This window comes from Phyllobates terribilis, unplaced genomic scaffold (genome assembly GCF_046119375.1).
Source record: "Phyllobates terribilis strain yellow unplaced genomic scaffold, ASM4611937v1 Scaffold_49__1_contigs__length_9717188, whole genome shotgun sequence".
NCBI lineage: Eukaryota > Metazoa > Chordata > Amphibia > Anura > Dendrobatidae > Phyllobates > Phyllobates terribilis.
Window position 1 is genome coordinate 1,906,563 of NW_027362809.1, and position 22,692 is coordinate 1,929,254.

At 42.3% G+C, this 22,692-nt stretch overlaps 1 protein-coding gene across 1 annotated transcript in view; it reads left to right on the forward strand.

The window, feature by feature from the left end:
- Positions 1 to 19,699, forward strand: part of LOC141191661 (uncharacterized) — a 32,025-nt gene extending 12,326 nt beyond the window's left edge. The window contains exons 2-7 of the mRNA XM_073661608.1: positions 2,089 to 2,238; positions 2,368 to 2,547; positions 2,630 to 2,753; positions 2,833 to 2,930; positions 3,126 to 3,216; positions 18,026 to 19,699. Of these exons, the coding sequence (XP_073517709.1) occupies positions 2,167 to 2,238; positions 2,368 to 2,547; positions 2,630 to 2,753; positions 2,833 to 2,930; positions 3,126 to 3,216; positions 18,026 to 19,038 (1,578 nt within the window). The 5' untranslated portion in view covers positions 2,089 to 2,166 and the 3' untranslated portion in view covers positions 19,039 to 19,699. The remainder of the gene's footprint in view (positions 1 to 2,088; positions 2,239 to 2,367; positions 2,548 to 2,629; positions 2,754 to 2,832; positions 2,931 to 3,125; positions 3,217 to 18,025) is intronic.
- Positions 19,700 to 22,692: the final 2,993 nt, after the last annotated feature.

A 22,692-nucleotide genomic window follows, 5' to 3' on the forward strand; every position in this document is an offset into this window, starting at 1 on the left:
AACTCTGCAGCTATGGCTGAGACCCAGTGATTGAGGCAGATCTCTCTCACAAAGTCGCTGTAATTTTGAGGCAGGAACCGACTCCATTAGCCTTATTAGTCTCAAGTTACTACATCTGTATCTATTCTCTAGATCTTCCACCTTTTGGACTCGCTGTCACTTGTGATTAATTCGGACTAATGCAATCCAGTAAAACATTGGATTGCATTAGGTCCAGTGTTAATCTTTGAGTGTGTGCTCATATGCTTTTTTTTTTTCCCAGCTCCAATCGAATTGCGATTGGACTAAAAAAAAAAAATGCATGATGGTGCGATTGCATGCTGAATTTGGATCTCACGCACCCATACAAGTCTATGGCTGCATGTGAAACATCGCACTGCACTCTGATATCACCCTAATGCATTGCGATTCCCGCCGACACCAGCAAAAGAGGAGATGGAGAAATTAATTTCTCCATCTTCTCCGCAACTGTGCTGCAATCCTCTCATGTGAGCGGATCAGAGCACTGACACTTGGCTCTCGCTCTCAGCAGAGCAGGAGCCGAGTGTCATTCGCATGTCGCTCGCGCATCGGATGCCACACGCTAATGGGACTCCGGCCTTTCACTGAGGCGGCTGGATTCTGTAGACATTTCTTTAACGCAACATAGTACATCGTAACATAGGTTGAATAAAGACCTAGGTCCATCAAGTTCAACCTTCTTTCCCCAATTGTACCCCCTACACTAACACTACACTAACTTACTAACTAACTGGGACTAGGCCTCACAAATGTATTATTATTACCATTTTTATTATTGCTTCTCTTTTACAATTAAAAATAAACCCGTTTATAATTTTTTAATTAGTTTTTATATTTTATGTTACTCTAGTGATTTAATAAAAGTATTAATAAAATCCCTATGTAAGTTTTCATTTAACTATTTGCATCTTTCAAATGCAGGACCCGTTGTTCAAGCTCTGCGATTCTATCTTTGTGGCCACGTAGTTCTCACTGTAAGTGGTTGAGGGAGGTTTGGATGGTTGCTCCAGAATCTTTTGAATATCAGGAGCAATTCTGCTTTCAACAGCCAGTTATTTATAGTCCAGCAAATCGGAGGGTATCTCTGTTAATGATGCATCCTCAGTATATTCACTGTTAGACGGAGGTAAAGCTGTTTGCGTTGCTGAGACGCATTCTGGGGTCAGCGCCATATTGTCCCGCCATCCGTTCGGCAAAGCAGATACTGGTTCATGCAAGAGTAGGGCAGGTTTGTCAAGGTTTTTACCCATTGGTAGGCTTGTCTAGGCCATTTATTGGTGCTTATCTCTGGTTTTATTTAAGTCGGGTGCAGGAGCTTTTCACTTGCATCCTACTTGACTAGCGCTGTAACCTGAAATCCAACTTATGCTTTTTGCATGTTTTTTTTCTTTTTACAAAAATTATTGGTGCCAATTTTCTTTTGAAACATTTTAATATCTGCTTTTTTCTGGTGTTTTTCTTGTAATATGGGAAAGCCTAAGGCCAGAAACAAACCCCATAAAACACTGTACATGGAGATTTTGGTATCTAATAATTTCTGTGCACTGTGTTTGTACAAACAATAAAGCTTTTAGAAATGCCTCAAACTACTGTGTGTGAATCAGACATGAGATCTAAATAGATAGAAGATAAGAGTCTGGGGAAGACGGGAAACATTTATATAGACGGCCGGTGATGATATAGTCAGTGAAAGACTGTGGCCAAATATGTTTCTAGAGCCGTAGTAGAAGATGAAGATGTCATCCTCATCATGAAGTAGTTATTTCTCATGTCACGTGTAATGAATATCTCCTGCAGTATTGCTAATGCCTATTCCAGTGTCGGTAAATGAGACGAGAATTAGAGTTATGGAAGATGAGTCTATGAGAAACGTATTCAGCTGCAGACTCCAAGGAAGAAACTGCTTGTTTTCTGTGGCCTAAAATATATAGGTTTTATTAGTAGATGTAAAGAAGAAAACTACTGTAAAATAATCTCCTCCATATGTTTCCACTTATTGTCTCCAGTACTTGTATTATTACATAGGATTTTTATGATGTTTCTTCTGCTCATCTTTTTCCCATTCAGGTCTCTACAATATCGGACCCTCTCAGTGAAGATCTTCTATAGAAGAGAATTTTCCTCATTTACCGATCAAAGATAGATATGGACAGAGACAAGACGGCGGAGAGGATATTACACCTCACCCTAGAGATCATCTTCCGGGTTACTGGAGAGGTGAGAGATTCTGATGACGTCACATTACATCATTCTTATCTATGGGAATAACAGATGGACAGAACTGGAGAGGTGAGGACTCTGGAAATGTCTGTAGTGAGATTTATTAATGTGTCTCTCCATAACCAGGATTACACAGTAGTGAAGAAGACCTCTAGTGAGCGCTGTCAGGACCCTGTGTCTGAGGGATGGGGAAGACCGCTGAGCCCAATCACGAGGCCTCCGTCTCACCCCCTGATACATGAGGACATCAGTGACCAGAAGATTCTAGAACTCACCTACAAGATGATTGAGCTGTTGACTGGAGAGGTGACACTGCTGGGCATGCTGGGACATTATACAGTAACGCTATGAAGGGATTGGTGGATGATAGTATCATTGTATCTGTCAGATTGCTATAAGGTGTCAGGATGTCGCTGTCTATTTCTCCATGGAGGAGTGGGAGTATTTAGAAGGACACAAAGATCTGTACAAGGACGTCATGATGGAGGTTCCCCAGCCCCTCACATCACCAGGTAATAGGACTAAATACACACGGCCTATAATTATCTGTATGTAAAGAATGAATTCAGTCCCTGTATGTGTTTCCTCCAGATCTATCCAGTAAGAGAACAACACCAGAGAGATGTCCCCGTCCTCTTCTTCCACAGTACTGTAAACAAGAAGGTCCCAATGTTCCTCAGGATCATCAGGTAGATGGAGAGAAGGTGTCATGAGATCTCCCCTATGATGTGTAGACGACTGTGAAGGTCTTGTGTTCAGTCTTGTTTTATCCACCAGTATTCTATGTTTTATACTTGTGTAATGAGAATGGTGGAGATGGCAGGATTAGAGCTGATCATAGATGGGACTTCTTCTGTCTGTATCTTTTACAATATTTGTTTCAGGGTGAAGATCTGGCCCATATTGATACTACAGAGACATATGTGAGGGGTGATGAGCAGTGTAAAGAGGAGATTCCTACATATGACTACCCAGGTGAGTACTGACCACAAAATGTAGAGAAGTAACAGATTCTTCTCAGTCACCGGCTGTGGCTGTTTTATTGGTGGTGTAGTCCGGCCGTATCACAATCGTGTGATCACCATTTTGCTTCTAGATCACAACATTCTCCTGCTGACCGTTACCTGTCCAGATCTGTAAACTATAAAGCCAAATGACAGCGTACGCAGAATGTGCTGACAAGTTAGAAAATCACTTGAAGAAAAATATAATGATGGGCCTGTAAGAGAAAGCGGAGGGTAATGATGCTATTGGCTTCCTAGATCCCTGATATCTTATTGGATGAATCTACCTTCTCCCCCTTCTATGCTGCTGAATGTGCTCATATGGTCCCTACAAGACCAGGTCCAGTCTTTCTGCCCAAACTTCACTTTTATGATCGACAACATTAAATGTGCAGTGAGGCCAAGTGTGAATTTCTGTACAATAACAACAGAGTTTCCCTTTATCCTGACTTTTCAATTTCTTTTAAAACCAACTAACTTCAAACAGGATAGTGATAAACTATACAGAAAACATTACACCTGTGCCATGATATATCTCTAAGCTGTGCGTGGCTGATGGCTGTAATATACATTTATTCACGCCTGCAGGAGATGTGTTGGCTCCAGCCCTGGTTTCATGGATTTACTCCGTCATAAATTCCATTATGTTTTCATTCCTAAGAAATTTAGATTACTGCACAATCTCTCCTGAAATGGGAGCGCTAATACTTTCTCTACTCTCCTGGTCAGGACTCATAGTAGCTCCAATGGTCCACCATAAATGAGTGCAACTCCATTTAGAAGTGGAAAATGAACTTTGACACTCCAATAAATGAAATTTTCAAATGCTTTATTGAATAAGAAATATACCCCTCTTGTAAACAGAGCATAAGCCCAGAGCATGGGCCAACGTTTCCACCATTTTACCAGTCTTTTTCAAGGCAAATCCATCACTAAACAAAACAAAATGAATACAGGTATAACAGATATGGCAGGTTCTGCCTATTATAGGCTACAGAATATTATAGTGACAATTCCTAGAACCCCACCAAAAAAATAAATATAGAGGAAGAGGAGTGGTATCAGAAGGATAAGCCAGGTGGACAATAGATCCTAGATAAGGTCCAACAGGGCCGCATGATATAGACAGAAACTATTAGATTTATATATTGAGTTAATATTATCTAATATGGCCACAAGAAATCCTGAATAAAGCAGGGTTGAAATCGGTGTTCGTGAAGGGAGCTCTGTTGCGTCCTAATTCTGCGGGGACTTCCTGGCACGTGGTACGGAACTTCCGATTCGGTGGAACGCATTTCAAAAGGAGATAAATAATTATATCATAATCCAATTGTGATAGGGTAGTGATGTTCCATAGGTGAACTACGTTCCTAGGGCACGGTGAAAGATGATGGCGCTAATGCTATTGGGTGACCTAAAATAAAAAGGAGAAATAATAAGTGGCACTTCAGAACATGAGAATCAACAAGTAATCTGGACAATGTACCAATAAATAGCTTAATAGACATGGAATATCATATGATCATATGGAATACATATAGAAAACAAAACACCAAGGGAGAATTGCTCTAAAACTGTATTTCATACTCCCTGTTAAGACCTTTGGGATGTAGGGTCTGAAGGGTGTGTATCCAGTAGGATTCATGTTCCTTCAACCTTTTAATGCAATTACCCCCTCTACGGTTTAACGGTACATGGTCTATGACCTGATACCTCAATTGTGCGGCTGTATGGGACATGGCACTGAAATGGGCTGGTATGGGCAACATGGTACGTCCACACCTAATGGTCAATTTATGTTGTGAAATGCGATCTCTGATATGTTGGGTAGTCTCGCTAAGATATCCGAGACCACAAGGACACTTATTCAGGTACACTACATACAGTGGCATATAAAAGTTTGGGCACCCCTGGTCAAAATCACTGTTATTGTGAACAGTTAAGCAAGTTGAAGATGAAATGATCTCTAAAAGGCATATTGTTAAAGATGATATATTTCAGTTGTATTTTAGGCAAATAAATATATTTATTGTCTTTTTTTTTTTCATTTTAAAAAATTACAATAAGGGAAATGGGCCTATGCAAAAGTTTGGGCACGCTTGGAGATTTGTGTGCTTTGATAATTTTGACCAATGTTTCTGACCTTAATTAGCCTGTTAGGGTTATGGCTTGTTCACTACCATCGTTAGGAAATGCCAGGTGATGAAAATTTCCCAGCTTTATAAAAACCAAGCCTCCTCTAACTTTATCCCAAAAAATCAGCAGCCATGGGTTATTCTAAGCAGCTGCCTAGCACTCTGAAAATGAAAATGGTGGAGGCCCATAAAGCAGGAGAAGGCTAAAAGAAGATAGCAAAGTGTTTTCAAGTTGCCCTTTCCTCAGTTTGAAATGTAATTAAGAAATGGCAGTTAACAGGAACAGTGAAGGTCAAGATAAGGTCTGGAAGACCAAGCAAAATTTCAGTGAGAGCTGTTCGTACGATTGCTAGAGAGGCAAATCAGAACCCCCCTTAACCTCAAAAGACCTACAGAAAGATTTAGCAGACTCTAGCTTTGTGGTTCATTGTTCTACTGTTCAGAGACACCTGCACAAATATGACCTTCATGGAAGAGTCATCAGAAGAAAACCTCTCCTGCAGCCTCACAATAAAATTCAGCATCAGAAGTATGCAAAAGAACATCTAAACAAGCCTGATACATTTTGGAAACAAGTTCTGTCGACCGAAAAGGTTAAAATAGAAGTCTTTGGCCACAATGATCAAAGGTATGTGTGGAGAAAAAAGGCCACCAAATTTCAGGAAAATAACATCTCGCCAACTATTAAGCATGGGGGTGGATCAGTCATGCTTTGGGGTTGTGTTGCAGCCGATGGTGCAGGGGACATTTCACGGGTAGAGGGAACAATGGATTCAATGAAATTTCAACAAATTCTTGATGCAAACATAACACCATCTGTAAAAAAGCTGAAGTTGAAAAGAGGATGGCTTCTACAAATGGTTAATGATCCTAAGCAAACATCAAAATCCACAATAGGCTACCTCAAAAGGTGCAAGCTGAAGGTTTTACAATGGCCCTCCCAGTCCCCTCTTCTGAACATCAATGAAAATCTGTGGCTAGACCTCAAAATAGCAGTGCATGCAAGATGACCAAGGAATCTCACAGAACTGGAAGTATTTTCCAAGGAAGAATGGATGAAAATCCCTCAAACAAGAATTGAAAGACTCTTGTCTTGCTACAAAAAGCTTTTACAAGCTGTGATACTTTCAAAAGGGGGTGCTACTAGGTACTAACCATGCAGGATGCCCAAACTTTTGCATTGGTCCATTTTCCTTTTTCGTCATTTTTAAAATGTAAAAGATTAAAACATATATATTTTTTGCCTAAAATACAAAGGAAATCTGTTATCTTTAACTTCAGGCCTTTTAGAGATCATTTCATCTTCAACTTGCTTAACTGTTCACAATAACAGTGATTTTGACCAGGGGTGCCCAAACTTTTACATGCCACTGTATGTAGAATCGCAAGTGAAATATTCCCTGATAGGGGATGTGTAAATGAGTCGCCCTTCATTACATTAGAGCACTGAAGACATCCTTGACATGGGAAGGTACCCCGACATGGTGTCATCAAAGTGCGTTGTACCAGTCCTCTTTTAGTAGAGCCCACGTCGGCTCTAACAAGATGGTCCCGAATATTACGTGGGCGTTTGTTGCACAGTAAGGGTTTGTTGGCAAATTCCGGTATAGAGGGATACGATTGCTTTAATAGTGACCAGTGTCGTTGAATACATTGGTAGATCGCACCTCCAAAGGGGTGATAGGTGTTTACGAATGCTATTCTTTTAGTCTGTTCGTGAGATGGGGAACGTGGGGTATTAGATTTCAGAATATGATCAGGATAACCACGCTGAAGAAACTTCTGGTCCATTTCCCTATGTCTGATACTCCTAATCTCGCTATTTGAAACGACCCTACAGTGTTGTGATTTGGGGAGAGCTCTTTTTATATGATGTGGGTGACAACTGGAATACAACAGCAAGCTGTTTTGTCAGTGGGCTTGACATAGAGGTCTCTCTCGAGTGAGCCAGTCTCGGTTAGGGTGATCAGGGTATTTAGGAAATGGATTGAACATGGATTATGAAGTATTGTGAATGTTAGATTGGGGACATAAGTGTTGCGGTATACTAAAAAAGTGAAAAGCTCACTGTCAGTGCCTGTCCAAATGAAGAAAATATCGTAGATAAAACGTTTCCAATATTTCTGAAAAAAATCATGTGTGTAGACATAGACATCCTCAAAGTCTGCCATGAAGATGTTAGCATAAGGGGGCGCTACATTTGAGCCCATTGCTGTCCCCCTCTTTTGAAAATGAAATTGATCCTCAAAGAGGAAATAATTTTTTGTCAGGATCAGCATAAGAATGTCAACGCAGAAGTGAATTTCTGCCGATGTTAGTTGAGTACGAGTATTAAGAAAATTGGAAGTGGCTGTGATGCCGTCGTGATGGTCAATACTCGTATACCAACTATTTACATCCATGGTTACTACAAAAATATTTCTGGGGATGTGGTCCACTTCCCTAGAGATTTAAGAAAATGACTTGTATCTTTAAGATACGAAGGAATTTTTGGGATGTGTGGTGTCAGAATTTTCTCGAGCGTAATGGCAAGTGGTGATAAAATAGAGTCAGTAGAGGCAACGATGGGCCTACCAGGTGGTGTGAGTAAATTCTTATGTATCTTAGGCAACGTATAAAAAAACTCGTGTAGTTGGATGATTGTTGATCAAAAATTCACAGAGTTTAGGGGCAATAGTGCCTTTTTTTGCATTGTAGGAAAGCAGTCTAGTAATTAGATCTGCTATCTGTGATGTGGGATTGAAAGGAATTGCAGAGTAGGTCTCATTGTCCGTCAACTGGGATTTGATCTCTGAAATATAATAGGCTCGGTCCATAACGACTACTGCGCCCCCTTTGTTGCCCATACCAGCCCATTTCAGTGCCATGTCCCATACAGTCACACAATTGAGATATCCGGTCATAGACAGTGTACCGTTAAACCGTAGAGGGGGTAATCGCATTAAAAGGTTGAAGGAGTGTGAATCCTTCTGGATACACACCCTTCAGACCCTACATCCCAAAGGTCTTAACAGGGAGTATGAAATACAGTTTTAGAGCAATTCTCCCTTGGTGTTTTGTTTTCTATATGTCTTCCACAAAGGTATTCCATATGATATTCCATGTCTGTTAAGCTATTTATTGGTACATTGTCCAGATTACTTGTTGATTCTCATGTTCTGATGTGCCACATATTATTTCTCCTTCTTTTTATTTTAGATCACCCAATAGCATTAGCACCATCCTCTTTCACCGTGCCCTAAGACCATAGTTCACTTATGGAACATCACTACCCCATCGAAATTGGATTATGATATGCCAAATAGAGATAAATAAATAAGTATATCTACCATCTGGGGGATATAGTACGCACCCCTATAATCCTTGTTGGACCTAATGGTGACTGAACACACATTCTCCATCTCATAGCTTGATACTAATACAACACTTCCTTTCTGGAGAGCTGTGAACCACAATGCGTTCCACCGAACCGGACGTTCCGTACCATGTGACAGGAAATCACCGCACATGTGACCCGCAGGTCCTTCACGCAGTAATCGGCTACACTCTCATGCTGGGGAGCGCGCCCACACTAAAATCACCAATGAGGTAGTGCAGAGCGCGGTATTTAAGGAGGGGACTCCTCCAACCCCCTTATACCACTTACCAGAACGCCATTTCCACTATCACCCTGCACAGGTATGAGATCTCCATTATACATGGGGTTTATTGTTCCAGTTTTGCCATTGGCGATTATAGAATTTTATTATATTATGATGATGTTGCTTTGAGTCCCTCACTGTACTTATTTATACGTGCTTGCTAAATTAGGACGAAACAGAGCTCCCTTCATGAACACTGATTTCAACCCTGCTTTATCCAGGATTTCTTGTGGCCATATTAGGTAATATTAACTCAATATATAACTAATAGTTTGTCTACATCACGCGGCTCTGTTGGACCTTATCTAGGATCTACTGTCCACCTGACTTATCCTTCTGACACCACTCCTCTACCTCTATATTTATTTTTTTGGTGGGGTTCTAGGAATTGTCACTATAATATTCTGTAACCTATAATAGGCAGAACCTGCCATATCTGTTATACCTGTATTAATTTTGTTTTGTTTAGTGATGGATTTGCCTTGAAAAAGACCGGTAAAACGGTGGAAACGTTGGCCCATGCTCTGGGCTTATGCTCTGTTTACAAGAGGGGTATATTTCTTATTCAATAAAGCATTTGAAAATTTCATTTATTGGAGTCCCGAAGTTCATTTTCCACTTTGAAGTTATTTCTTCTGAGCACCCGACCAGCAGTGAGTGACCCCTCATTTGATGATTATTGCAACTCCGATTTAGTTTGTAGTTCTCCCCTCATACATACATTGTTGTTGGGGATGTAGCATAGAATAAAAAAATATTTTTTTTTTGCAGGTTCATTCTGTATGATGGTTTCATTGTGGTGGGATCGGCCTGTAACTGGCTGGTAGTCTTTAAAAAAAAAAGGTCTCCATTGACTCTCCCAGAAGCCTGGGATCTAAATGTAAGACCCCTCAGCTCTGCACTGTTATAAATAGTTCTCTTTAAAAGTTTATTTTTTCTTGAAGCTTCATGTGATAGAAAATATTGGCCCTTACGACAATTTAGATTGCCAAGAGCCACCGAGCCCCATACTCTAATTACCCCAGAGAGGTTTCACCACTAGTTACTCATTTATTACTGATGGAGACTGTTGAGTTTGATCTTTTCATTAGATGTGTTATTGTCTATAGTCACAGTTTTGCTCATCACCCTTGATCCCTTCTACATGGATCTGGACTTACACAGAGACCCCTAGGCTTGGGCCACAGTGTTACCTAATGTTCTGTGGAGTGAGATGGCAAGAAGAATAGTCAGGTAGCCGGGTCAGAACAGGAGGGCAGAGAAAATACAAAATCAGAAGACACAAGAGTAGTCAGTAAACGGGCCGAGGTCACAACAGAAACAAATACACAAGCCGTTAGCTGCGCACAGAGGACTGAACCAGAGGAGAACAAGGCTGTATCTGGCAGCTTCTGGCAATATGCTTCCAGCTTTAGTAGGGTGCGGTGCTTTCCAAATGGCTGAAGCAGGGAGCAGATTACTCCAGCTGGACAGCGCACACACCCATACTACCAGACTGGATGGTACTACAGGTCCCAGCTACCTAATCTTAGTGGTTGAACAGAGCTTCTGGTTCCGACGTCTTCGCTATCACCAGCGCCGCCTGCAGAATGAATAATTAACAGATAAAGTAGCATACTGTAACGCCAAGCATGCAAACATGAAATCTATGAAATATGAATAGCATTACTTCTGTAGAAAATAAAAATAAATGAGAAATCTTAGCGCATAAATAGGCAAATTCATGTGTACCTGGTAGCTGCAATAAGGCGTTTCTCAAAAATAAGTGGTGGTGCCGTCCGGACCGGAAGATTCCAAATAATCAAATAAGAGATAATCAGCCGCACTCATGGAGCTATCCCTGCAAATAGATTTATTGTGACAGTCATTCATCACAGTGTTAGGAAATATAATACTTGATGATGGAACAAAGCGATAGGGTCGGTAACTTAACCCAGCATATCAGGGTCTTTCTCAAACATCGCTAGAAGAAGAGAGAGATACAAAATTAGCCGTGCTGTACAAATATACCGGTGGTCCTAAAAACTGACTATACCGGAATAATATGTACAGAAATCATGGGGAACAAAAACAAAAACCATATTGCCCAAACATATATTCTATGCAACTACATGACACGAAGACAACAAAACAACCAAAAAGCAAACAAAAAAAATAAAGTAATAATCGATTAATATAGGGGTAAGAACAATAGGAAGACTAAAAGCAAGAATTTGAGGGCTAAGTACTAGAGCCAAACATATGTGCACATATATATGTACCCAGGGAGGGTTTAGTTAATAGGTGAGACGGAGATGTTCTGGAAGGGGGAGGGGGAAAGAAGACATTGAAATGGTACAAACCTAGGTATGGTAATGTCCGAAGTATAAGGAAGTTGTATGCTTGTTAGCAAAAATGTACTGTCCAACAGTGGTACGGTGGAGGCTGTAGGAAAAGACATAAAAGTACCTGAGATGTAATCAGTAGTATAAAGGAAAAGTGGACACCGGGAGTAATACTGACCATATGGAGCATTGTCCAGGGGAGTTGGTGTGGAGCGCTGTGTGCACTTGCGGTGGTGCTCTGGCGCCATTGGTGTCAGTGGGAACGTGTATATACGCGCTTAGCTCGGTACTTCCGGTGTCAAGGCACCGGAAGTGACCCAGGATTGAGAGCCAGAGCGAGGCTTCAGACGCAGTGTGTACCGAGCTAAGCGCGCATATACACGCTCCCACTGACACCAATGGCACCACAGCAAACGCACACAGCGCTCCACACTAACTCACCTGGACAACGCTCCTTATGGTCAGTATTATTATACAATATGGTTTTTGTTTTGTTTTTGTTCCCCATGATTTCTGTACATATCACTCATGTATAGTCAGTTTTTAGGACCTCATGTATATTTGTACAGCACAGCTAATTTTGTATATATCTCTTATTCTAGCGTTGTTTTTTCGGTCTCCCATGACAGCACCACGAGAGAGAGGATCCGCCCATCAAGGACAGGAAACCTACAGGTTAAAAAGGGCGGCCCTCTCTTCCCGCCTCAGTTTAGGTTTCCTGTCCATGATGGGGGACCTTGCAGGCTTACCTGCAGAAGATGGACTCCTGTCCCAGAGAGGGCCACAGCAGGTGGTTGGAGCCGGTCCGTCCCGGTCCTCTGGAGATGCCACGGCAGGGCTCATGAGGGCGCCTCCGTGAGCGTTGCGGCGGGCGCGACATCGCCTCACGGGAGGTAGATGTCCGCCAGGTGTGGGGTCGCTAGCGGGCTTCCTCCCCCCGCTACAGCTTGCAGGAGATCCAGGTCGCGCCGGCAGCGCACGTGACGGGCGCGACCTTCTGACGTGACTTCCGGTGCGCCGGGCAGGAAGCCCTGTGACGTCACCGGAAGGGGCGGGGCTCGTTTGAATTTTTGGCGCGCGAGCTGCTGAACGCCGGGGGATGAGGACCTGGCGGCGAGGAGCCCACCTGGATCCCACCTGGACCTGGGGAGGAAGACCAGGGAGCAGGTAACACCCTCCTGGGTTAAAAAAAAAAAAAAGGAAACACACACCTACACATGGTACCAGTATGGCCAGTATATAAAGGGTCTGGTAACATACAGAGGTGCTTCCCAGCCCATTCTTACATTGTAAGCTATGGAAGATTCACAGGAGCTGTCACCTAGGCAACAACATCTGCTGCAGGAGCAGCCCTCTGGGGAGCCCTCACAACTAGTGGCACAGCGTCATTCCCGGCTAGGGTCTGGTCGTTCGGCTAGAAGAGCTACCACTAAGAGCAGGAAGGACCTTCCGGTGCGGCGTGATTCCTCGCCATGCATGCTGGATTCTTCTGCTTCTACGGTACCGAAGGTTCTGTGGGGTGAGAGGGCAGCATGGTGGCTCAGTGGTTAGCACTGTAGCTTTGCAGCACTGGAGTTCTGGGCTCAAATCCCACCAAGGACAACCTCTGCAAGGAGTTTGTATGTTCTCCCCGTGTTTGTATGGGTTTTCTCTGGGTCATCTGGTTTCTTAGAAAAAAAAAAAAAAAGAAGAAGTCAGCTGAGGATGTTATGTTTGGTGGTCTGGGGCTAAAGAAGAGAAGGGTCTCTCCAGTAAATTCAAAGGTGAAAGACCTCATTGATAAGGAGTGGAGAAAGCCTGACAAGAAGGGTAGTGTTCCTCAATCCTTTAAAAGGAAATATCCGTTTGAGGATGCTATGTGTTCCTCCTGGTTAAAAGCACCCAAGCTGGATGTTGCTGTTACCAAAGCAGCGAAAAGAACTTCCCTCCCGTTCGATGATATGGGTGCATTGAGAGATCCCCTAGACAGACGGGCTGATACTTTCCTGAAAGGGGCATGGGAGACAGCTGCGGGAGCACTGAGGCCAACAGTAGCAGCTACCTGTACGTCCAGAGCCCTGATGGTGTGGCTTGAACAGCTAGACAGTCAGTTGAAGGATGGGACTTCTAGGAAAGACATTATTTCTTCCCTTCCATTGGTGCAGGGGGCGGCAGCTTTTCTTGCTGATGCATCTGTGGACTCGGTGAGGTTGGCAGCAAAGTCAGCAGCACTGTCAAATGCGGCTCGGCGAGTCTTGTGGATTAAAAGCTGGCCAGGGGATTTACAGACTAAGTCCAGACTGTGTACAATCCCGTGTGAAGGGGAATACCTCTTTGGTCAGACCATGGACGACTTATTGGAGAAAGCGGGGGACCCTAAGAAGGGGTTTCCATCAGTACCTCTACCCTCCTTTAAGAGATCGATCCGCAAGAGGAAATTTTTCCGGAAGAGATATTTCAGGGAGCAAGACAAGTCTGATGAAAGAGGTCGAAAAGGTAGAGGTCTACTCTTTGGTCCGTCTCCAAAAATTGAGGAGAAGCCAGGGGATACGCAATCAGCCCAGGTGGGAGGGAGATTGTCATTTTTTGTCCCAGCTTGGGAACAGATTTCTCATAGTAATTAGATTTTGAGCCTGATTAAGTATGGTCTTAAATTTCAATTTAAAGCATTGCCTCACAAAAGATTCATGGTTGTTCCCTCCAGTTCTTCCCCAGAACGCCAGGCTGCCCTCGTTTCGGAAGTACAAACCCTAATAAGAAAGCACGTCCTGGTTGATGTTCCGGAAGCTGAAAAGGGTCTTGGTTTCTACTCCCCGCTCTTCTTGATTCCGAAACCGGATGGAAGTTTCAGGACAATTATAAATCTGAAATCCCTGAATAATTTCCTTAAAATACACACCTTTAAAATGGAGTCTTTAAAATCCGTAATAAAGTTACTTTTTCCCCACTGCTATATGGTAGTGCTCGATCTCAAAGATGCGTATTACCATATCCCAATTCATAGTGATTACCAGAAATACTTGAGGCTGGCCATTGAAATAGACGGGGTGGTTAAACACTTCCAATACACTGCACTCCCCTTCGGTTTAGCTATAGCCCCACGGGTTTTTACTAAAGTAATGGCGGAAGTTATGGCCCATATAAGAGAAAGGGACATTCTAATTATCCCTTACCTGGATGATCTCCTGATAGTGGGGAATTGTTTGGTTCAGTGCGAGACCCACCTGCAGGAAACCATGTCGGTCTTAAAGAGTTTGGGGTGGTTTCTAAATTTAGAAAAATCTAGACTATCTCCACTCAAGGTACAACAATATCTGGGGGTCATATTAGATTCCAGGAAACAGCTATGTTGTCTTCCAGAAGAGAAAATTGATAGAATCCGGGAGTTGGTAGAACAATGTATACATAAACCTTCTATGTCACTCCGAAAGGCCATGTCACTATTGGGAACCTTCACCTCCACTTTTCCTGCGGTTCGTTGGTCACAATTGCATTCAAGAGCCTTTCAGTGGGATGTGTTGTACAATAACGCAGCTTTAGAGGGGCATCTAGACCGTAAGTTTACGCTAGGTCCTCGTGCCATATGATCCCTTCGTTGGTGGTTACGACAAGACAATCTTGCTAAAGGGGTTCTCTGGGAATGTAGTCCAACTGCAGTCATGTCCACTGATGCAAGTGCTACAGGTTGGGGAGCTCACTTTGAAGGGAAGTTAGTGCAGGGAACCTGGTCAAGCAGTGAGCAACAGTTGTCATCAAATGTTAAGGAGCTTCTGGCGGTGCAGTATGCGTTCAACGAGTTCCTTATATATTTACAGGGCCAGCATGTCCGTGTACTCTCGGACAATCAAGTCACGGTAGCTTACATTAACCACCAAGGGGGAACCCGCTCAAGAAACTTGATGAGGGTAGCGAACGCACTTCTGCTGAAAGCCGAAGATCATTGTCTCTCTCTTTCGGCTACTCATCTAAAAGGCAAGGAAAACATCACGGCGGATTTCCTCAGCCGTACTTCTGTAAGAGAGGGAGAGTGGTCCCTAAATACACAAATATTCTCCAGAATTGTAGAAATGTGGGGCCTTCCGACTGTGGACTTATTCGCAACAAGAACCAATCGGAAAGTGGAAAATTTTTGTTCCTTAGACCCCAGAGAAGGACCCCTGGCGGTGGACGCCTTCATGGTTCCCTGGAGATTTCCTCTGGCATATGCCTTCCCTCCCATGATCCTGCTCCCAGCAGTGATAAGAAAGATCAGGGCAGACCAGGCCAGAGTGATACTCATATGTCCCTTTTGGTCCAAAAGACCGTGGTTCCCTTGTCTCCGGAAGATGTCCATATCAGATCCCTGGGTTCTTCCGGAGATTCCGGACCTCCTCACTCAAGGGCCACTTTCCCATCCTCCAACCCCAAGTCTACATTTGACGGCGTGGAATTTGAGAGGGTGTTATTGACCAACAAAGGATTCCCCGCAAATGTAGTGAATACTCTCCTGGCTAGCAGAAAACCTGTTACCACCCGTATTTATGCCAGGACCTGGAGGAAGTTTCTGTCCTTTGCAGAAGTTAAGGTGGAGGAGGGGCCCCCTATTGGGAAAATTCTGGAATTTCTGCAGCGAGGCTTAGAATTAGGTCTCACTACCAGTACCTTGAAAGTACAGGTGTCGGCGTTGGGAGCTTTATTTTCTGCCAATATTGCAGATAACTATTGGATAGCCCTTTTTATAAAAGCTTCCTTTAGGTGTAGACCCATTACCAAAGTAAAGATGTCTCCCTGGGATTTGAATTTTGTATTAGATGCCTTGACCAGTCCTCCTTTTGAGCCACTAGATTTAGTCTCCCCCAAAATTATTTTCCTAAAGACGGTCCTCTTAGTAGCCCTAACTTCAGCCAGGAGAGTCAGTGACCTACAGGCCCTTTCAATATGCCCTCCATTTACGCAAATTCTGGACTATAGGATTATATTAAAACCTGATCCAGCCTTTCTTCCTAAAGTGGCCACTCGATTCCATAGAACCCAGGAGATAGTTCTCCCGACTTTTTGCTTCCCGCCCAAAAATCAAAAGGAGGAGAGGCTTCACACTTTAGACGTTAGGAGGTGCGTACTAAAGTACTTAGAAGTATCACATGGCTTTAGAAAGGATAAGTCCCTATTTATATGCTATCAGGGGGCTAGAAAGGGTTGTAAGGCCTCAAAGGCTACAATCGCTAGATGGATCAAGGAGGCCATTTCCCTCGCATACTCCTCAGGGGATAAAGAGATACCGGAGGGATTGAGGGCGCATTCTACCAGAGCGGTATCAACCTCCTGGGCGGAGAAGACAGGGCTTTCCATAGAGGAAATTTGTAAGGCTGCCACCTGGTCTTCTCCCTCTACTTTCTATAGGCACTATAGATTGGATCTGGGTGGCTCTGCAGATCTCACTTTCGGGAGAAGGGTGCTTCAAGCTGTGGTCCCTCCGTAATTTCCTTAGTCTCTGTAATTCTCTCTCGTGGTGCTGTCATGGGAGACCGAATAAAGCCTTAGTTACTTACCGGTAACGGGATTTTTCGGAGCCCATGACAGCACCCGTATATTCCCTCCCTTCACTGGTGTTGTGCACTCCCGTAGAGTTGATTTCTTTTTTGTGCACCCTTGCGAGAAATTGATGAAAAGTAATGTACTTAATGTGATTATGTTTTGTTATAACTAACCTTGGCGGTACTCTCATGCTCTGTTAACTAAACTGAGGCGGGAAGAGAGGGCCGCCCTTTTTAACCTGTAGGTTTCCTGTCCTTGATGGGCGGATCCTCTCTCTCGTGGTGCTGTCATGGGCTCCGAAAAATCCCGTTACCAGTAAGTAACTAAGGCTTTCAGAAAGACCCTGATAGGGTTGAAACGTAACCCAGCATATGGCTTTGTTCTGTCACAATAAATCAATTACCAAGGATATCTCCATGAGTGCGGCTGATTATCTCTTATTTGCTGACTGAAGCAGACGTCGCAGGAGCAGATCCCAGAGGAGATGGGACACACCATTTACAGAAGCCCTAATATAATAAAATGTCAGAAAATCAGCAGTAGAAATCACCATATAATTTATATATAAATGATAACCCTCATTGAATCAATCTTTAGAAGTTGTTACTATTTTGACTCCACAGGCACTTTCCGGAAATTAGCACGTAGTGGATGTTGGAGAGTGAAAATTGCAAATATACCATTTTATTACCCAACACATAGTGCCCAGATTGTGCTCCAGACACACAGCGTAAATTAATTGGGTTCTACTCACTATAGTAATGCCAAATACATGGATGGTACATGTGGTTTGGACACACACAAGGCTCAGAAGCGAGGGGGAGATTTGACTTTGGGAGAGCGGATACTGCTGGATTAGTTTAAGGAAGCCATGTTGCTTTTCAAGAGCCTTTGAGCCACTAGTGATGTGGAAACCCCCTTTTTTTTCCATTAACAGATGATGGATTTGAGTGGTATTATTTTCGCCTACATAACATTTTTTGGTGGCTTTTTATTGCATATTTGGGAGGCAGACTGAACAAAAAGTTGCACACCGTGCTCTACTGGTTCATCCTCTGAGGTTTTCTTGGTGAATAATTCAATATGTTTTCATAACTTACCATTTTACAGTTTAAGTAGAAATGTTAAAAAATATAAAATTCAAAGATATTTTATTCTAAAATAATAATTAGTTTTATTCTTGGCAGATGTCTGTACCAGGAGATCAGAGGGACAGCTGACATCTTCAATTTTTAAATCGGATAATCTTGAGATCCCACAGGATACAACTGAAGTGAATGCCATTACTCCTCCATATATACCATCATCCCTTCACAGCAAAGATCTGTCATCTGATCAATTGAAACAGGTCATGTCTTCTGATTCATTACCGACCACTAAGGAAAATCAAAGTCGCAAAATAAGCATTAAAAAACTAACTGCTCCTAATTCAAAGAAGCCATTTTTACGTTCAGAATATGGAAATGGTTTTCCCCTCGAAAAGTCTTCTCTTAAACATCAAAAAATTCACACAGCGGAGAAAAGATTTTCTTGTCACAAGTATAGGAAATGTTTTAACCAGAAATCAGATCTTGCTAGACACCAGAGAACTCACACAGGGGAGAAGCCTTTTTCCTGTTCAGAATGTGGGAAATGTTTTACACTGAAAGGGAATCTTGTTATACACCAAAGAACTCACACAGGAGAGAAGCCTTTTTCCTGTTCAGAATGTGGGAAATGTTTTACACTGAAAGGGAATCTTGTTATACACCAAAGAACTCACACAGGAGAGAAGCCTTTTTCATGTTCAGAATGTGGGAAATGTTTTAACCAGAAATCAGATCTTGTTAGGCACCAAAGAATTCACACAGGGGAGAAGCCTTTTTCATGTTCAGAATGTGGGAAATGTTTTAACCGGAAAGCGCATCTTGAAAGGCACCAAAGAATTCACACAGGGGAGAAGCCTTTTTCATGTTCAGAATGTGGGAAATGTTGTTACCTGAAATCAGATTTGGTTAAGCATCAGAGAATTCACACAGGGGAGAAACCTTTTTCATGTTCAGAATGTGGGAAATGTTTTAACCGGAAAGCGCATCTTGAAAGACACCAGAGAACCCACACAGCAGAGAAGCCTTTTTCATGTTCAGAATGTGGGAAATGTTTTAGTCGTCAATCAGCTTTTGTTAAGCACCAGAGAACCCACACAGGGGTTGTCCACTAGTAGGGCAACCCCTTCTCATTCCTCATGTTTGGTCCTGTTAAAATAAAAACACTTAAACTAACCTCCCATGACGGCACCATTCCAGCGGTGTCAGGATTCGCATTCCCGGGGCTCATGTGAGGTTGTTACATCACGTGGGCCCTGTGCCCAATCAGCCCTGGCTTCACTGTCCTCGCCTTCAGACGTATTGAACATCAACAGGAAGCCAGGGCTGCAGCTTCTCTCTGACTTCGTCTCATTGTTCGATTTGTCCGAAGGTGAGAACAGTGATGCCAGCGCTGATTGGATGCAGGGCTCACATGACATAACAACCTTACATGAGCCCCCGGAACGCAAGTGCTGACACCGCTGGAACATCGCCGGCATGGGAGGTTAATATCTCACACACAGAGGAGCCATTATCATACCTAGATTGTGAAAAATTAATTACTGGAAAATCGCATTTTGTTAACCATCAAAAATAACCCAGACGTGGAGAAACTATATATTTTATTGACAAATTGTAGAAAAACACATAAGACGGTCATATAATTAAATGAGAAAGGAAAATTACTTTAGAACTTACCGTATTTCTTGGACTATAAGACACTTTTTTTTCAATCAGATCATTTTTATTAAGAAAATGACACAATAATGTTTTACAACGAAAGATCAGTAGAACAGAGAGAGATTCAATGTTACATGGTATCATTATATATTATTGTTATACATAAAATACAATAAAATTGTCATCTGCTTCCAAGGATTCGATTTTTTTTCATTCAAACAAACTAATACCCCCCTCCCCAATAACACTCCAGAGAAATCTATATTCATATGATTATTACTTTTTATGATGTGTGTAAAAGGACGAGGTTTTCCCCAAAAATATCAGTTATTAATGGGGAACTCTCCTACACCTCTATTGAGGTCCGATATTAACTATTAACATCAAACTTGATTATTAATAATTAATATCCACTAACGTTATCTGTGCCTTATACTATATACCAACTGAGACAAAACCGTGTGCTAATAAAAGGTATTTATTACACAAAAGTCTACAGATAATATACTACTATTTATCCCACTAACACAGTACACAATAATAATATACAATTCCCAATTACCTAATATATTTTCCACCCACGTTTCCTAATCACTCATGCAATATCAGCCCACCCAACTATACTAACTTTCCATATACAGTACAGACCAAAAGTTTGGACACACCTTCTCATTGAAAGATTTTTCTGTATTTTCATGACTTTGAAAATTGTACATTCACACTGAAGGCATCAAAACTATGAATTAACACATGTGGAATTATATACTTAACAAAAAAGTGTGAAACAACTGAAAATATGTCTTATATTCTAGGTTCTTCAAAGTAGCCACCTTTTGCTTTGATGACTGCTTTGCACACTCTTGGCATTCTCTTGATGAGTTTCAAGAGGTAGTCACCGGAAATGGTCTTCCAACAATCTTGAAGGAGTTCCCAGAGATGCTTAGCACTTGTTGGCCCTTTTGCCTTCACTCTGCGGTCCAGCTCACCCCAAACCATCTCGATTGGGTTCAGGTCTGGTGACTGGAGGCCAGGTCATCTGGCGTAGCACCCCATCACTCTCCCTCTTGGTCAAATAGCCCTTACACAGCCTGGAGGTATGTTTGGGGTCATTGTCCTGTTGAAATATAAATGATGGTCCAACTAAACGCAAAGCGGATGGAATAGCATGCCGCTGCAAGATGCTGTGGTAGCCATGCTGGTTCAGTATGCCTTCAATTTTGAATAAATCCCCAACAGTGTCACCAGCAAAGCACCCCAACACCATCACACCTTCTCCTCCATGCTTCACAGTGGGAACCAGGCATGTAGAGTCCATCCGTTCACCTTTTCTGCGTCGCACAAAGACACGGTTGGAACCAAAGATCTCAAATTTGGACTCATCAGACCAAAGCACAGATTTCCACTGGTCTAATGTCCATTCCTTGTGCTCTTTAGCCCAAACAAGTCTCTTCTGCTTGTTGTCTGTCCTTAGCAGTGGTTTCCTAGCAGCTATTTTACCATGAAGGCCTGCTGCACAAAGTCTCCTCTTAACAGTTGTTGAAGAGATGTGTCTGCTGCTAGAACTCTGTGTGGCATTGACCTGGTCTCTAATCTGAGCTCCTGTTAACCTGCGATTTCTGAGGCTGGTGACTCGGATAATCTTATCCTCAGAAGCAAAGGTGACTCTTGGTCTTCCTTTCCTGGGGCGGTCCTCATGTGAGCCAGTTTCTTTGTAGCGATTGATGGTTTTTGCAACTGCACTTGGGGACACTTTCAAAGTTTTCCCAATTTTTCAGACTGACTGACCTTCATTTTTTAAAGTAATGATAGCCACTCGTTTTTCTTTACTTAACTGCTTTTTTCTTGCCATAATACAAATTTTAACAGTCTATTCAGTAGGACTATCAGCTGTGTATCCACCAGAGTTCTGCACAACACAACTGATGGTCCCAACCCCATTTATAAGGCAAGAAATGTCACTTATTAAACCTGACAGGGCACACCTGTGAAGTGAAAACCATTTCCGGTGACTACCTCTTGAAGCTCATCAAAAGAATGCCAAGAGTGTGCAAAGCAGTCATCAAAGCAAAAGGTGGCTACTTTGAAGAACCTAGAATATGAGACATATTTTCAGTTATTTCACACTTTTTTGTTAAGTATATAATTCCACATGTGTTAATTCATAGTTTTGATGCCTTCAATGTGAATGTACAATTTTTATAGTCATGAAAATACAGAAAAATCTTTAAATGAGAAGGTGTGTCCAAACTTTTGGTCCGTACTGTATATGTATATATATATATATATATATATATATATATATATATATATATATATATATATATATATATATACACAAGGGCTAGTAAGTAAAGAGTTACAGGGGAAGAGAGATATTCAGCCATGTGTTGTGTCCATCCTCTCTGTCCAAAGAGCAAAGAGCCCAGCACATGTGCTCTGGGGTTTTTTAGTCCTGCACAGGAAATGAGGTGGTATTCCCCGCCCACTGGCTAAGGTCTTTGTTCATGTCCAACCATACTCGCAAAACCTGTTTTAGTACATGGCTGGACATTTTGTTGATCCTGCCCCCAACAACAGCAAACAGACTGAAACACATAAGGAGATGGGGGCCAATATATACATGTATACTTATCTGCAAGCATGGCTAGTATGTAGATACATATATACATGTACAACCTAGGACACTTACCTTTACACCATCCAATCCACATAGGCAAAGAAATCAAACAATAGATGTCCATAAATTAAGTTATGTGTAATAATGAGAAATTACATGGGGAAAAAGTATTGACTATGCTTACTGAAATGTATTTAATACTTCGTACACAAGCCTTTGTTGGTGATGACAGCTTCAAGATTCATCCTGTATGGAGAAACTAGTCGCGTGCATTGCTCAGGTGTGATTTTGTCCCATTCTTCCACACAAACACGCTACAAATCCTGGAGATCCCTTGGGCTCCTTCTATGAACTCTGAGCTTCAGTTCCTTCTATAAATATTCTGTTGGATTCAGGTCAGGTGATTGGGTGGGCCATTTTAGCAGCTTTAATTATCTCTCTCTGAAAACAATTGAGCGTTTCCTTGGCTGTGTGTTTGGGATCATTGTCT